At 51.4% G+C, this 16510-nt stretch overlaps 1 protein-coding gene across 6 annotated transcripts in view; it reads left to right on the top strand.

Annotated features, from left to right (window-relative positions):
- Positions 1 to 3358: 3358 nt before the first annotated feature.
- Positions 3359 to 16510, top strand: part of HNF1B (HNF1 homeobox B) — a 52317-nt gene continuing 39165 nt past the window's right edge. For 3 of the 6 annotated variants that reach the window (XM_081805318.1, XM_081805316.1, XM_081805315.1), the window contains exons 1-4: positions 3359 to 4168; positions 8698 to 8897; positions 13652 to 13838; positions 15520 to 15755. In XM_081805318.1, the coding sequence (XP_081661444.1) occupies positions 3825 to 4168; positions 8698 to 8897; positions 13652 to 13838; positions 15520 to 15755 (967 nt within the window). In that variant the 5' untranslated portion in view covers positions 3359 to 3824. Of the gene's footprint in view, positions 4169 to 8697; positions 8898 to 13573; positions 13839 to 15519; positions 15756 to 16510 lie in introns of all 6 variants that reach the window. The other 3 variants (XM_081805317.1, XM_081805314.1, XM_081805312.1) reach the window with 1 other exon arrangement.

Here is a 16510-nt window from a genome sequence, read left to right as displayed (position 1 = left end):
GAGGGGCGGGGGAACATGGTGCACCCAAGAGCGGGAAAGGAATATCACTTATGCTTATGAAGTTACAGGAGAGTTGAATCCCCTGGAACCACATTTGCCATTCTGCGGAATTTCCAAGATGGTGCTCAGAAGGCCTTCATAGAGTGATGAGCCAACTGGATTTTAACTGATCTTACAACAGAGCCCGCACTTGCCACAGCAAATCTTAGGATTTGACCTGCAGATGCATCATTTGAGTAGAAGAACCTAATATAATCTCTTCAAATTCGGTTAACTCTTAAAAAAAAAAAAAAAAAGCTGAGAATGGAATTGCTCAAAGAGATTAGCTGCCTGACTTCTTTGCCTATTTTCATGATGTGCTACTTTTTCTGTCTAAACGTGGGAGAGCAGGTCAGGTCATCCTCGGGGAACCCACAGTTACTAACTCAGTTAATCCTCACACAAAACCCGGCAGGGTGTATTATTATCACTTTCCACAGAAGGAAACGGAGGGTCAGAGTGATTATGTAATGTGTCCAAGTCCCAGCGCTGGTAAAGCAGATCTGAGACCCACATTTAGGTCTGTTTGATTTCAGCATCTACTCTCTATTTCTCTGCTGTGGATCCTTCACTTCTGCCTCGTAGAATCCCCGATTTCAATTTCCCATCTCCCAAAGCAGTAAAAGCTAGAGACTTTCCTCTTTCATCCTAATGCCCTGCTCACAAATCCTGAGCCCCAATCCTGGCCCTTCACTTAACTCCAGGGGCTGCGAGCCACCGCCTCAAAGTGTCTTATATTTCCCCACTGGACCATATGGCCGCAAAGCCTAACATGCTTACTGTCTGGCCCTTTATAGAAAAAGTTTGCCAGCCCCTGGAATATACCAGGGGGCTACGGTATTAGTTCATCACCATTTTATCCTGAGTGAAGCATAAACACAGAGGATTTCAACTGTACCCTTGTTTCCTCTGTTTGGGGGATGTTTAACCAAAGGGTTTTAGGAGATAACTCAATTAGCATTTATGACCCACATCCTGAAAGACTGTCTGCTGAGATACTTAACACTTTTCTTTTTAAATGTCCGTATGAAGAGGTAGGTATTGCACCTGCTCAGAGATCTGTAATTGCCGTTACTTAGTAAGCACCCATATTACACCAGATCACATATTCAAGGTAGGTCTGAGCAGGAGGAGTACAGAAAGTTGCTGGATACAGATAGCCAGATTAACAGAAAGATGTACCTGGACACTCATAGGAAATTTCCCTATCAAAGTGAAACTTCCTGTATGTTCACATCATTGGCTTGGGGTTGAGGGGGTAAGAATGGGTTTGCTAACACCTGAATTTTGAGAGATAAAGAAGCTTGAGTCAGACTTGGCACTCAGTAGTTGGAACTACAAATCAAAGCTTTGCTGTTGAAAGGGAAGTGATTGCTGGTTTTTTAATGGGTTTTCCCAGCTAAGCCCAGAAACTGATCTTCATTACACTTGACTGCTTCTATCATGATAGCAAGTGAGAGACAGAAAAAGAGCTTGTTCTCCAGGGACATTTACTCTGAACACTTCATTATCCTGGTTGAGGGGAGCTTGGTAGGCAGAGAATGTTCTCCCATGGGCTGAATTGTGAGGGGCAAGGACCTGCCATATGTCACAACAAACTAAAAGACAATAGGGTGAAATGAAGGGCCCTCCTTTCCATGAACTTCTTTCCCCTTTCTTAAGGAAAGAGCCTGAGGTAGTGTAAACCTCCCTCAAGGCTCCATGGGCATAATCGCCCCCTTCCTTCTGGTTCCCAGCACATGTCCCAGGCAGGATCACAGCAGACCCGGCCTTTAAAAGGGGCACTCCTTAGCAGCCAAACTTGGATCAGTCCCACCTGGAGCTTCTGCTCTCACACACCTAGATTTGATCCAGAACCAAGCAGATGAGGGCTGCTGACCCTTCCTCCCCCTTGCTGAAATTCCTCTTTTCCCAGAACTAGCCCCAACTTCCTCCTAATTGTCTTTTAAAGGTGGGAATGGTAGGAGAATTTGGTTAGAAGCTCCTTTGCAAATTCCCTGCTGATTCTGAATTTTTGTCCCTAATCTCCCAGTCCCTCCAAGCCCAGCTCGGGATCTGCCTGATTCTGAGAAGCTATGGCCTGCAGGGATTAGATTTTTCTACTGGGAACTGGCTTCCTCCCCTTCCCAGACTGGAAAGTGTGAACACCAATTATTAAGCCAAGGTTTCACAGGTGGTCTCATTCAATGGAGACAACGCCCCTCCCCCTGCACTGTTGGCGTCAGCATTTCACCGATGAGGAAACTGAGGCTTAGAGAGAGTCGGGGGTCCTCTGCCCCAGGAGCTATGGGTCCACGAACGGTGGATCCTAAAAAGCTCCTTGCCCTGTTCTTCTGCAGGTCTGGGCCAGCCTGTAGGTCCAGGGGCGCCTCAGGCCTCCTTCCTTCCCTCTCGTGACCCAGGGAGATGCAGGTGAAACTCCCGTAGAACTGAAAGGTTCGAGCTTCCTTCCTGACCCAGGCCAAGGTGGTAAAAATCTCCACTCCCTCAGCGGCTTCGTGGGCGTCGGCTCCCTCCCGCCACTGCCGCGGTGGCCTCGCGTCGGTCCGCGGTGGCCTCGCGTCGGTCCGAGGAGCGCCGCTCTTGGCCCGGGGAACCGCTGTGTCCTGGAGCTGCGAATAAACCAGAAGGCAGTGGGCCGGGGAACACGCGGCTCCCACTGTCCGTCCGGCTTGCTGCCCGCCAAGCTTTGCTCTCGCTGTTTAGAAACGAGGCCCGGCAATCCTAGTTTTGCCGGGAAAGCGGAGGCGCTTTGATATTCTGGGTTTAAACAGGACAGCGTGGCCCAGGCGGCCAGCTCCCCCGCGGCTTGGCCAGCTCAGGTGCTGGTGCAGCCCGGCTGCTGGGGGAGCTCAACTTTGGCTACTCCCTGACCATAAACTAGCCGGCGCCTCCTCCCAAGGGTTCTCTGGGCCTCCTTCCCGCTCGCCTACGCTCGCTCTCCGGGCCAGCAGTTCTGCGAATCCAAACCTCCAGACTCGTCTGGTGAGGGCCTGGGGTCTGCAGAACAAGTAGCCCGGGTAGAACTAAATGGGGTCGCTGCGATCCGCACTCACCCCGCCTGAACCCCCGTTTCCCCCGAGTCTCCGCGTTCCCCAGGGGTCAGTTTCTCCTCGCCCGGCTGGCCCTCCCTGCCCACCACCTGCGTCGTTTGGGATGCGTTGGAAGGCCTCTCTACTCTCGCATCCTCCTCCATCTCCTTCTTCCGAGGGCACCCCAACTTCCCCCAGCTCTCACCTGCACACCCCCCCTCCGCCGAAGCGCAGTTTCTTCTCTCCACACTAAAACTGGACCCGGCGGCTGGAAAAGCCCCAGAGCCTCCCACACTAGGCTGCAAGCTACTTGCTTACCAAGTCCAAAGGTCAGCTAAAGTTTGGCTGATAAGCAGAACCAGTACAAGAAGGTCTTCAGCCCCCCAGCGTGAGTACAATGGACCCTGGCAAGCCCTGCTCCCGGCCAGGGTCTCCAGCTCTCCACGTCTGCCCCTCATGCTCTCCCTCTCTCGCTTTTCCCCCCCTCCCCACGACCATTTGCATCTTGCCGAAAGCCGGGCCCTCCCCGCTAATTTGCATATCTTATATGGCCTAATGGTGGCGATCATGGCAAGTTAGAAGTTTTCTGACTCCTCTCGGAGGAGACTCCGGGACCCCGGGGAGTAACAGGTGTCTGGAGGCTGAAGGGTGGGGGGGGTTCCTGGACTTGGGGTTCGCTTGTGAAACTCCCCTCCACCCTCCTCTCTCGCACCCACCCACCCCCTCACCCCCTTCTTTTTCTGTCCTTGGAAAATGGTGTCCAAGCTCACGTCGCTCCAGCAAGAACTCCTGAGCGCCCTGCTGAGCTCCGGGGTCACCAAAGAGGTGCTGGTCCAGGCCTTAGAGGAGTTGCTGCCATCCCCGAGTTTCGGGGTGAAGCTGGAGACGCTGCCCCTGTCCCCCGGGAACGGGGCCGACCCCGACACCAAGCCAGTCTTCCATACGCTCACCAACGGCCACGCCAAGGGCCGCTTGTCTGGGGACGAGGGCTCCGAGGACGGGGACGACTATGACACCCCTCCCATCCTCAAGGAGCTGCAGGCGCTCAACACCGAGGAGGCGGCGGAGCAGCGGGCGGAGGTGGACCGGATGCTCAGGTAGGCGCGGACGGAGGTGGGGAGTATGCGCCCCAGTCCCCTTGCGCCCGGGCCTTGTGCCTGAGCGACGCTGCGCGCGACCCTGTTTCCCACCAGAGAAGTCACCCGGGGGGCGCTCCGCTTCTCTCCCAACACCTGGACCCCTCCCAATGCCGCAGTCGGAGGGCCCTGAATCCCGAGGTTCCATCTCTCCCTGCCCAGGCCAGCGCCCGGGACCCGAGGGCCCCTCCGGGCCTGGGAGAACCCGAGCGGCGGAGCCCTTGGCGGGAGGTGTGCGCGCGCGACTGAGGGTGCGAGTGGGTGCAGTGAATCAGGGGCCACTTCCCGGGAGCAGAGGCTCCGGCCCGCACCGGTCCCAGGCCAAGCGTTTCTCCTGCGCGCCGCCTCTCGGGTCCCGGGAAACACGGGCCGACCTCGGGCGCAGCCTCCTGCTGCTCTTTGCAGACGGACTGGCGGCACCCCGGGCCGGGATCCCGGGGGGCGAGCTCTCTGGCGGGCACTCCCATATGCAGCGCCCCTGCAAGGCCCTAGGATTATCCGGAATCCCCAGGGCCGGGTTAGATTTGCAAAAGGAAATGTGTGCGTGTTGTAGGGCCGGGGTGGACCCGCACCGGGCAAAAGGATCTACGCAAGCCAGGGGCAAGTGCGGTTAAGACCGCCTTTCGCAGCGGATTTGGTCGCATTCTGAGAACGAAGGGCGTTTCCAGATCTGGCCGCCGACATGCCGGCGTCCTCGGGGAATTCGGGCCGGCTGGCGGGTCTGGGATCCTTTGCTGGGCCTCCCCGACCGGCCTAGGGCTTGGGCTTTGACAGCTAGTTACTAATTATCCAAAGAGCCAAGCGGTTCCCTTAGACCGCACGTCGCTCCCGGCCGCTCGGCTTTAGGACCGAGTTCCGTGCGTGGCCTCGGACACTTAAGCGCCGAGATTTCAGGGCAGGGGCCGGGACCAAAGTCTCGCCCCGACTCAGGCAGCCTCGGCCCCACGGCCTCAGCAGCAGTTAGGGGTGGGTTGTGACCTTGCATTTGAATTTGCCATCTGGGGACCCAGCGGCTTACTCTCTAGCAAAGTAAATCGGGGATTTCTAGATGTTTTTTTTTTCCGCCCCAAGTATTTTTGCTATTCGTAGGTTTGAGGTTCTTCCCTCAACGTTCCCCCGAGCGGCGGCGGTTTCTTCCCCGCGGGGGTTCGAGCACAGGAAAATGAGGGGTCGGAAGAGGAGCGGCTGGGGCTCCAGGGCGGCCTGGAGGCTGAGCAGGGCCGGGCAGTCTAACCGAGCTCCCGGCTGCCTGCCACGGGAAGCCCGCGGGGCCCAGGTCCATCCACCTGGCCGCAAGCGCCCGTCTTCTGACGGGGTTCTGGGAGGTTCTGCGAAGCCCGAGGCGACCCAGGGCCCCCTCCGCACCCAGCCCCGCGCTGGGCTGGACGCAGCAGAGATGTAACATAAACGGCAGCACGTGGAGTTAGGGTGTTATTAATTTATTTCTATAAATCATCAACAGAAAGATACACAAAGAGTCGTGATTAGGTTGAAACGAGAGGCGGGTTATTCATTGGTGAAATTGTAAACGCGGCTTGGAGGGGGAAGGAAGTCGGAAAGCCGACGCGGGGTTGCCGGCCGCTGCCCGCGCGCACGCTCGGCGCTGCGGGGCGCTGCCCGCCAGCCCCCCGGCGCCTAACCTGGGCAGCCCGAGCCGCCCCGCGGCGGTGCGCACCTGCAGGCCCTGCCCCGGCCGCGGCCGCGGGCCCTCCGCGCAGCGCCTGGCTCCAGCGGGGCGGGGAGGGAGGCGAGGGGCCGAGCCCCTCACCGGGGTGGAGACGTAGAGATGCAGGACAGACCCACGCTTTTCCCCCTTCCCAGGCAGGTGCCGCCTTCCCTCCCCCACCTCCGGGAGTGCTCAGACTTTATTAAAGTAATTTTTCAAGAAATTGCTAGCGGTTCCCAGGTCACTGCACGGTCGGCTCCCGAGCGCCGGGACTTCTGAGCACTCCCTTTTTTTGCACACCCTGTTCCCGTAAAGTGGAAAGAAAAGAACAGAAGTCTCTTTTGGACTGCCTGGACGCTCTTTCTACCTCCTAGAAGGGAAAGGCGAGAAGGGAAGGTCGGGAAGGGAAGGTCGGGAAGGGAAGGTCGGGGACTGCGCACTGCCAGGCCCGGGGCTCCGGGTTGGGGCCGCCTCGCTCGCCGGCCTCTAGGCTGGTGCGCCCAGGGCCTTTGGAAAGGAAGGAAGCCAGAGCTGAGGCTTCTGAAGAAACGCGGGGCGCACTGTGCTGGGGTCCAGGGCTCTCCTGCTCCCGGGCAGCAAAGTCACTGGAAAGGAGCCTGCTGGGCCCGCTCCGGGCGCCGGGGTCGCGCCTTTGACACCTGTGCTCTGAGCACAGTGGCCGCTCGTGTTTCTCCGGCTCCGTGTATTTGTCGGGGTTTGGAACCTCTCAATCTAAGCAGTATTTTCAAATGAACAAACGTAACCAGCTCTCCGGGGGCCTCCCGGTGAATACAGGTGAATTCTGTGGTCAGAGAGCTATAAAGGTACAACTACGCCATCTTACCCCGGACTCTTGTCATTAAATGCGGGCTGAAAGGTTTGCTAGAGTTTGTAGGGTTTCCCTTTTGTTGTTGTTGTTGTTGTTTCTTAACCTTCCCAATTGTTAAGCTCATTATTCTTTCCACGGAACCTTTCCGTCTTAGAACAGTAAATTATTTTGCTAGGTTTCTTAGACACACGAAATGAACACAGGTAAAGAAATTTAAACAAAACAAAAAGAGTCGAAGAATCTGTTAAAGCGGTATTAACTTTGAAAACCCAAACACTTTTTCTAACTTCCGAAGCGATTGTTTGTATCTGTTGAAAGTGTTTTTCCACCCTCAAAATATCTGTGGAAATATTCGCCAGAAGTAAGCTTTAAAATGATCGCTGATGTTTCTACGGGAATGTGCATTACGTGGATATTTTCCACGTGTGAAACTGGATTACGTTTTCTCATTTTTTGGTCCTTGTTACTTCATTATGTTTCATTACTTGGATGTACCTTTATAAATAGTTGAGAAATGTATTTATATATATATAATTAATATACATAATCTTAAAAGTTTGGCTTTCAAAACATCTCTGCCAAAGCCTGTGATCTCACGAATTTAATATCAAAGACTTGTTAAAAAAAACCAGTTATTCAGATGCTTACAAAATGTTTACTTACTGAATTTTTAAATTCGTTAAACAAAAATTAATTTTATTTGCCGTATGATAGGCACCATTTAGAAATAACAATTTCATTTGCAACAGTATGTCAGTTTTGTCCTCTGCTTTACACGTTCTTTATTGTTTCATATGAAACCAATTTTTCCCTTCATTTTTTTCATGTTCTATCAGGCTGTTATACACATCAGCATATAGTAAAGGAGTGCTGGGTCTTTTTTTTTTTTTAAGTTAAATATATAGCTGTATTAAATAGTATATGTGGATGTATTGTATGAATACTTTTGTTCTGTACTGTGCCTCATTTTTTAAATTTCTTGTAAGTTATATCTCTTACTTTTAAGTCACCTGCTCAATAAGCAAGAAAAGATATTGGCAAAGTTGAAAATATTTTAAATAAAATTCAAAGGCCCTAGTACATTGCTGTAAAGAAACTTTTTGCATATCTGTATTTCTGAGAAATGAAAAGTATAAGCGAGTTCTTAATCCCACGCTTGAAATTTATGAGAAACATTGCCTTCCAGATACATTTCTTCCCTGACAGGAAACAGTGGCATTTGGGATGGTTAATATCTTATTCAGAAATTGATTTGAAATTATTCATCCCCATTAGGTTTCATCTGGGAGGTGGGGGCTGTGGAGGGTTGTTGTTTGTTTGTTTGTTTTTTAAACTTGCCTCACCTCACTGGAGCGATTCTTCACTCTGGGAGGAACTTCATTGTATTTCTTAAAACTTTCCTGAAACTCTGAAAACTTTAACATTTGGTTGAGAAGTCCTCCCTGCTTCTCAGGAGATGACACAAATGTTTCGCTCTGATTTTATAAGACAGGAAACTGAGACATCCACTCAGAAGGGAAATAATGTGGAAGAGGTCTAGGATTCAAAACTGACGCTGCCCCCCTGTCCTTGTAGGATCAGCCAGCGCAGCCCCAAGTTAATGACATCTCCACTTTCCAGAAGGCCTCTTGCCTTCATGTCCCTCACTTTCCAGGGACATGAAGGAGAGCAAAAATAAAACAGGAACTTTTCTTTCTGCTTAAGAAAGTGAGTGCTGGTAGTGCCTTCCCATCCCTGAAGGTGGGAAGTCATTGTCACCTTTACCCTCCTGATCTCAGATGACAGGGACCGAGTGTACTGTATAGGAGCTTTCATCTCCCTTTCATTTAAGTTCTGTTTTGGCCTCACCTCTCTCCCAAGGATGTAGCTTGGGCAGATGGAGAAGTAGGTGAAGATCAGAGTTGTGCACAGAGTGTAGGTAAAAGCCCTAAAAAGAGAAAATTTCTCCCCTAGACATCTTCCGCCCAAATCCTAACCATCTGCTTATCTGTCCAGCGAGGACCCCTGGAGGGCTGCGAAAATGATCAAGGGCTACATGCAGCAACACAACATCCCTCAGAGGGAAGTGGTCGATGTCACAGGTCTCAACCAGTCCCACCTCTCTCAGCATCTTAACAAAGGCACCCCCATGAAGACCCAGAAGCGCGCAGCCCTCTACACCTGGTACGTCCGAAAGCAACGAGAGATCCTCCGACGTAAGTGCTCTAATCCCCCCTGGACCTCAACCTGGAATGACCTTTGCCCTAACTCTGACCCCTGTGGGATGCCTCAGTTTTGCCTGCATAGTACTTGGCAAATATAAGGAAGCTGGCAGGTGGATTTGGTTTTCATAGTTACTGCACAGTGGATCGGCTTCCATCATTTTCTTCTCCCATGGTCCCTTGCTACCCAGCCAGCTGCCTTGACAGGTCTGTTACTGTGGGCAATGTACCTCCACACATTTTCTGGTCCCCGCTTCCAACATCCCTCTCTTTGAAACCAAGTAGGTAACAGTGGACTGTTGTCCCCAAAGTAAGCCAAGCAGCTCCCCTTGATACATGACCGCAGATCGGAGTTCCCAAGGAAGACATTCTGTAACCATCAATACCTGTTGATCACTATTACTGTTCTTTTCCTCCCCTCTGGACAGACTGTACAAAAGAGAAGATATTTGTATATATAGATATATTCAGAACTCGACCCTGTTTCTGGGAGGGGGGCGCACTTGCATCCCGAAGCAGTTTAAGGTGATTCCTCACATGTATCAAAATCCGCACAGTTTTGAGACTTCAGCTGATGACCCTGTTTGATGAGGAAGCTGCTCTGGCTAAGTCCGGACACAGCAACAGTGTCTGCATTTGGGATGCTGACCAATCAATAATTGTCATTCCCACTTCCATCCCCAAATTTCCTTTCTGTCCCAAGAGTTCTTCCACTCAGTAATACCAAGAGATTTTTTGTTTTCAAGCATAGGGAAGTTTGAACTGCATTTGAATGATGACTGTTTTATTTTTAGGAAAGTATACTTTTACATTATCCTTTAATTATTTTGATCTGGCCCTTTTCCCAGGAAAATTTTGTATGAGCTTTCCACTCTTCCCCACACACTGTCTTCGGGGCTGTGGGCTCCTCTCTCTTTGTCAAGATGCTAGTTTCCACCACTTCCTGGGTTGAATTTTTTTTTTTTTTTCCCCTCTCACTGGATGGCCACTTTAAAAAATCATTCTTGTTTTCTGCCATGCACTGCTCTGGAGGGATTGTTTCAGTATTTATCGTCTTAGTGTCCGTGGGCCGGAAAGGCCTTCATGGTGGAAGGAAGGGTTTTAGACATCCATCTCACATGATGGCTGTTTGGTGGAAGCATTAAATGGATAGATGATAAGAAGTGAAGCCAGAGTTCTTTGCTGCATAGGAGAACAGGTCCCCTTTAAACTCTGGGTTGATTCACCACCCATGGTGGCCAGGGCTTTAAGAATTTGTGTTTCTGACATGAAGCAACTCTCTGTTATTCCTGGAAAGTCTGAGAACATTCTCAGGAGCCACAGTCTCCGAAGGCCAGAGAACCCTTGGGCCTACCCTCACTCCAATCCAAGCCTCACGTGGCATCTCCGGTTTGAGCTGCCTCCCTGTGTTCAGTGGATGTTTTCTCAGAAATCAGAGAGATTCAGGAAAGGCCAGTTAGAAGCTATGAAAAAGACACACATCCCGGAAAGTTTCTCAAGATGCTCGAGAAGAGACAAAAACGGATGACTGTCCCTTGCAGGGGATTTTAAAAATTATTGTTATTATTTTAAAGCCGCATGAGACCTAAACCTTAGGAAACATTCCTTCATTCTGTAAATATTATTTGAACATCTATTAGGCGCCAAACACTGTCCTGGGCAGTGAGATGCGCGGGCCCTATTCTCCAGGGACTTACCACCTAATGGGGGAGATGACATGTTTGAGTAAATAATGACAGCTGCTTTCTAAGAGCTGTTACACGGGTGTACACAAGGGGCAGCAGAGGAGTTGCTAAATTGCCTGGAGACATCACAGAGGGCTTCCTAGAGGAGGTGGCATTGGAACCAATTCTTGAAGGATGAATACAAGACACACAAGCATGGGATAAAAATTAGCAAGTGAGATGGAATGTGTGGAAGGAGAAAGAGGGGGGAGCATTTAAAAAGAGGACATAAATTTTCTTGAAAAGTTAAAAATGATAATATCAGCGATAGTATTCACGGGCCCATCTACATGTAGAGAATCTGCTTGTCCAAGCTGGCTCCTGAGCCTATAAACAGGCTGCTGAAACCAGCTTCTCCAAGTTAGTTTTTATGGACAGCAAACATTTTTCTGTCTCCCCACTTTCCCCCATTGATCTAGAAGGAAGTGGAGGAGAGGTGGTGGTGGCTGGAGGATGGGCTGAAGTCTAGTTCTTCAAGACTCAAGAGGCTAGGGCCCTGAGGTGGGCAGAACCCAGATGTTTCCAGGCATCTGTAGTTGAGGCAGCCTGGCCGATCCCGGCGCATGCTGGGTTCTGGACATGATGCGGGGCTGCCTCCCCAGAGGGCAGACAGGCAGCCCCGAGCTCCGGGCAGCTGTGACTGAGCCTCACACCCACCACAGACAAAACTGGAGTCCATCCTATTACCTCCGCTCAGGTCAGACGTGAAGGTTTTGTGGGTGTATTGTTTGGGTTTGGTTTTTAGCAAGAGGTGATGCAGAGGCTGCTAAGGAGCCTGAGTGTCTGTAGGCTGGGCTCCCATCCTAGCTCGCGCCCCACATCCATGTGACTTTGGGCAAGTCATGTAACCAGTCCGAACTTCAATTTCTTCAGGTACAAAATGGAGAAGACGATATTTCTTGCACAGAGAGGTTGTGAGAATTAGATGGACCTTGTAGGATACCCCACCACACCGGTAGCTCAATACACGTTCATTGTCATGACATCTGTTCATCGCATGTGAAAAGCCTCGGGTGGATCCTGGGTCCCTGGGATTATCCATATGGGCTTTGCCTCGGACTCATGGTGATGCCACAGGGAGGAGAGGAGACCTTCTCTGAGCAGGGACCTTCTTTCTCCCCCTCTTACTGTCCCTCACGTAGCTATACTAGCCGGTGGCTGTGAAAGCACTTTGAAAAACATGGCCTCCCTAGGAATTTAGGTCCCCATCATCATCCTGACTAGCGGTAGATGTTCTGAAAGACTGTTGAGTGCCCCCTTAGGTTTTTACCTGGTCCCATTCCACAGGCAGGGAAGCCGGGGGTAGAGGGTGGAGTTAGGTGAATGGCTGGGGCACTCCATTATCCAAAACTGAGGCAGTGGCTTCCTGCCAGGAGATTTGGCAGAGACTCTCTCGAGGTATCTGAAGCAATTGTTCAGAATCCATGCACACAGAGCTGCAAGTGGCCTGAGAATCCTCTAAAGCGGCTAGGGCCCAAATCAAAGGCCCCAGCAACACCTTCAGACACTGCTTATAATTTGGCCATTCGGCAGCGGGTTCAAACAAAGCCTGGCACCACCTATAGCTGAGTCCTGAGTCCAGGCTGGTTAGAGGCCCACTGTTTCTGAGGATGGACCAAAATGGAAATAGATCCTTAGATTGGTAGTAAGTTCCCCATCGCTGGAGGGTTATAGACTAGAAGACCATGTGGTAGGGTGTCGTAGAGGGGATTCAAGCATTAAATAGTGGCCCGACTTTGAACCTTGGAGACTTTTGGATCGAATTGCCTCTGAGACCTGCAGGAGTGACTCCAGGAACCAAGAAAGAAAAACATCAAGGTCCAGAACCTGGGGAGCCGGAGTTAGGAAGTGAATCTGTCATGTGTCCTTGCTCAGCAGGGTGGCTGGCCTCTATGCTTATTCATCTGTAAAATGGAACTAATGACTGCAAACCCTGCTTCATGTAGATGTGAGGAAGACGACAGCAAAGTTCTCTTCTCCCACAAGTAAATAGCAAATCTCATTTAAAGCCTATAGGCTAGGGTGTCCCCACTGGGTGAGCTGCCACCTTTCATTCATGCATTCAACAAAAAAGTGTATTGAGGGTCCCTATGTATCCGGACCCTGGGAATTGGAAGGACAGGGAGCATCACTTCATCTACATTTATCTTTGTCCAACTCATTAAATGCCATTGCTAGAAAGGTCCTGTGTTTGCAGTCTTCTGCATTTGCCATCTTTCAAAAGTGTAGGCAGATCCATAAGACCTTTCCCTCTTGGACTGTTGCCCTCAAAAATGGACCCCTGGACACACACACACACACACACACACACACACACACACACACACACCCACACCCACCATTGCCTTTGAAATTATCTGAAATCAGAGAGCTTCTTCTCTTTCTGTTCTAAAACTCCAGTTACATTTATTTCCAAGTAATAGTGAACAGATTTTGGGTCTTGGGTTTTTCTAAGAGCATAACATCATAATGTAGATGCCTAGGATACATGAGAAGAGAGGAGAGATGGGGAGAGCTATTTTTAGTTTCTGAATATTTTGTCTAAGTGTGTATTGTACCTTTGAGCCCTTTACCTCTAGACCTGAGACTTGGTTGAGCTCATCCTCTTGGACACCAAAGTACAAGAGTTCAGGATTCAGAGGGTTGCTTCATGTCCGAGGGCCCATGAGCCAATGAGAAAACATAGCCACTAAAACAGTGGCTGGGCCACATGTGAGCTCCTTCAAAGAAAGGAAAGAGGTGGCTTTGGTGGAGTGCACCGAGGTGGGCAGTGAGGGGCCTGTTGTGGGCTTCCTCTCTGGCCCCCACTGCCCCACACATAATAATGGCAGATGGCAAAGCTTAGGGGAGAGGAATAAAGGTGTTTTTGTCTGTCTGTCTATCTGTCTGTCTGTTTGCCAAGTGAAGGCTACAGACCCTATCAAATCTACTCCTTTCTCTTTTCAGAATTCAACCAGACAGTCCAGAGTTCTGGAAATATGACAGACAAAAGCAGTCAGGATCAGCTGCTATTTCTCTTTCCAGAGTTCAGTCAACAGAGCCAGGGGCCTGGGCAGTCCGATGACGCCTGCTCTGAGCCCGCCAACAAGAAGATGCGTCGCAACCGGTTCAAATGGGGGCCCGCGTCCCAGCAAATCTTGTACCAGGCCTACGACCGGCAAAAGAACCCCAGCAAGGAAGAGAGGGAGGCCTTAGTGGAGGAGTGCAACAGGTAACACCACCAGAAACTCACTCGAGCAGGCGGGCAAGCACATGGACCTGAGACCCATCCCTTCAGTCCCAGGATATTGAAGTACTGGTTGTCCAGCTAAGTGTGGCTACAGCAGGGTTTCCCAAAGCATGTTCCATGAAACCCTGATTTCACGTTGTTAACAAATAAGTTTGAGAAACCTCAGGTGCATTCTTCCTCCTGGGGAGTCGTGACATATATTAACATATTAAAGACTCCGAGAAGGCCTAGAGTGAGAAACTTACTTTGCTTTGTTGAGTTGATTACGAGGCATGGGATCTTTTTCTCTGGGGGATACTTACACCATGAACTGTTATTGTAGGGAAGATAGTTTGGAGGATGCTGGTCTAAAAATATGCCAGTGGAATGAGAACCATGTGTTTGACCTCCATGCAGACCAGGGAAAAACCGTCCCTTAGCCAGAGACTGGCTCTCGCTTTGACCAAATTTTTGTACAACCACTGGTCCAAGAGGAAACTTGGCAGAAAAGAACTGATCAGATCTGTCCAATCCACTCTGCCCACATTGATTAGAGTTCTTTTTGTATCTTAACAACCACATGTAATTTTAAAGAAAACTATTAGAAATCCTTGGGATATCTTTTTTTTTTTTCTTTCTTCATTCCTGCCATCCTCCATGACTCCACCATTGACTTTGACTTTCTAAAAAGTCTGGTCTTAAAAAGGCGGGGGCCGGGGGGCGGGGGCCGGGGGGCGGCGCCATGGTGACTTAGTCGGTTAAGCTTCAGACTCTTGATTTTGGCTCAGCTCTTCACTGGGTGTGGAGTGTGCTTGAGGTTCTCTCTGTCCCTCTCCCTTGCTTGTATGAGAGCTTGTACACATGCTCTCTAAATAAATAAATAAATAAATAAATAAATAAATAAATAAATAAAATAAAATAAAAAGTCTGGTCTTTGCTCTGGCCAAGACCTGTGGGCTCTCTGTCCATCTCTGGGTTGGGCTGGCTCTGGGTAGGGAGGTGAAGCCAGGAAGGGACATGTCCCAGTGTCACAGGGTCCCCAGGGTCCCTAGGCTGTGCTCTGTCCCCCTGCTAAATGAGAAGCCCCCCAGCACCCAGTGGGGTCTGAGAGCCCCTCTCCGACCTGGCCACTGGGGTTTCACCAGCAGTGATAAAGCTAGAGACCAGCCTCCTCTGTGAGTCCTCCTGTCACCCCACCCAGCCTGCCCTTCGAAAAGGATTCCTGGGCCACAAATAAGGACTATGGCTTCCCTAGCACCCTTTTGGGGCTATCCAAACCCCAAACGACCAGAAGTCCCTTCGAAGGGGCTCAGATAGAGCTAGTGAAGGACTTGCCCTTTTGTAGGTTGGGAAGAATAGCAACATAAGATGTCAAGAGGCCCAGTCTGGACCTTCTCCCTGTATTACCTGCCTGTTGGCTGCTCTCTTCATGCCGGGAGCCACACCAGAGGCCTAAGCCCCTCATGCGGCCCCTGTGTTCGGCCCCACTCCAGCCATGTCATCAGAGAACTACGTGGGCTGAACTTTTCTCAGGACAGGCTCTTCCCCAGGCCCCAACTCTGTCCTTGGCCTCTTCATATTCCTAAGCAAGTCCACTGAGATTGTGTGTCTGGGGCCAAGGACCAGCAGGCCTCCCCCCGGCTGCCCTCACTCACCATCTTCCCCCTTCCCTGTCCATCCTCAGGGCAGAATGTCTGCAGCGAGGCGTCTCCCCCTCCAAAGCCCACGGCCTGGGCTCCAACCTGGTCACTGAGGTCCGTGTCTACAACTGGTTTGCAAACCGCAGGAAGGAGGAGGCGTTCCGGCAGAAGCTGGCCATGGACGCCTACAGCTCCAACCAGACGCACAGTCTGAACCCCCTGCTCTCCCATGGCTCTCCCCACCACCAGCCCAGCGCCTCTCCTCCAAATAAGCTGTCAGGTAAGCCCGGCCCAGGCCCTGATGCCTCGGCAGCCCAGCCGTCCTGCTTCTCCCCACCGGTCTCAGCTGGCTCAAGATTTTTCGGAGGAGGAAATGGTGGGATGGTGCTAGGGCTGGCCTCCTCCCATGGCCAAAATCTGGTGAAAACAGTGTGTGGCTGTGGTCAGGTTTCCTCTGAGTCCTTGCTCAGCCTCCAGGGAGCCCCTCTCCCCAGCCTTTTCTGGGTCCCCTTTCTTCTCCTTGGGTGGCTGCTGACTCAGCAAGGTGGTGCGACTGTCTGATTAGACAGAGAGGCTGTCTTATTGGCGCTCCAGGTCCAGACTGCAGGGGTCACCTCCTCGCCGTCTGGATCCCACCACAGGGCTCTGTCTGGCCATGGCAGGAGGAGCCCCAGGGCCTGTGGGGAAAGGCCACTCCACTGGCCATCTCTGCTTGTTGCCAGAATTAGCATGGAATCAGTCACCTCAAATCTTGGTGGTGCTGAATTGGCCAAAACTGGTTGGGCTACTGTGTGCCACTGTGTGCTGGGCCCCCGGCCTGCCTTAGGCGCCTCTGCTGTGGGCTGTGGGCTCGTCAGGATGGAAGCCGACATCTTCACTGTGGGAAGGCGCCCCTATGTGCTGAGTGGTGCGGTCTGAGGGTGAGCACTTCTCCCCCCATGGGAGAAAGTTCGGGTTATTCTTGAGAGGCAGAGAAGCCCCCCTCCCCCCCGGAGAGCGCTAGCCTGATGGCAGAGTAACTCCGTCCCTTAATGG

The sequence above is a fragment of the Leptonychotes weddellii genome, chromosome 15, assembly GCF_054177405.1.
Source record: "Leptonychotes weddellii isolate Sample4059 chromosome 15, ASM5417740v2, whole genome shotgun sequence".
NCBI classification, from domain to species: domain Eukaryota; kingdom Metazoa; phylum Chordata; class Mammalia; order Carnivora; family Phocidae; genus Leptonychotes; species Leptonychotes weddellii.
The sequence above is the reverse complement of the archived record's forward strand: the minus strand, read 5'-3'. Positions and strand labels throughout refer to the sequence as shown.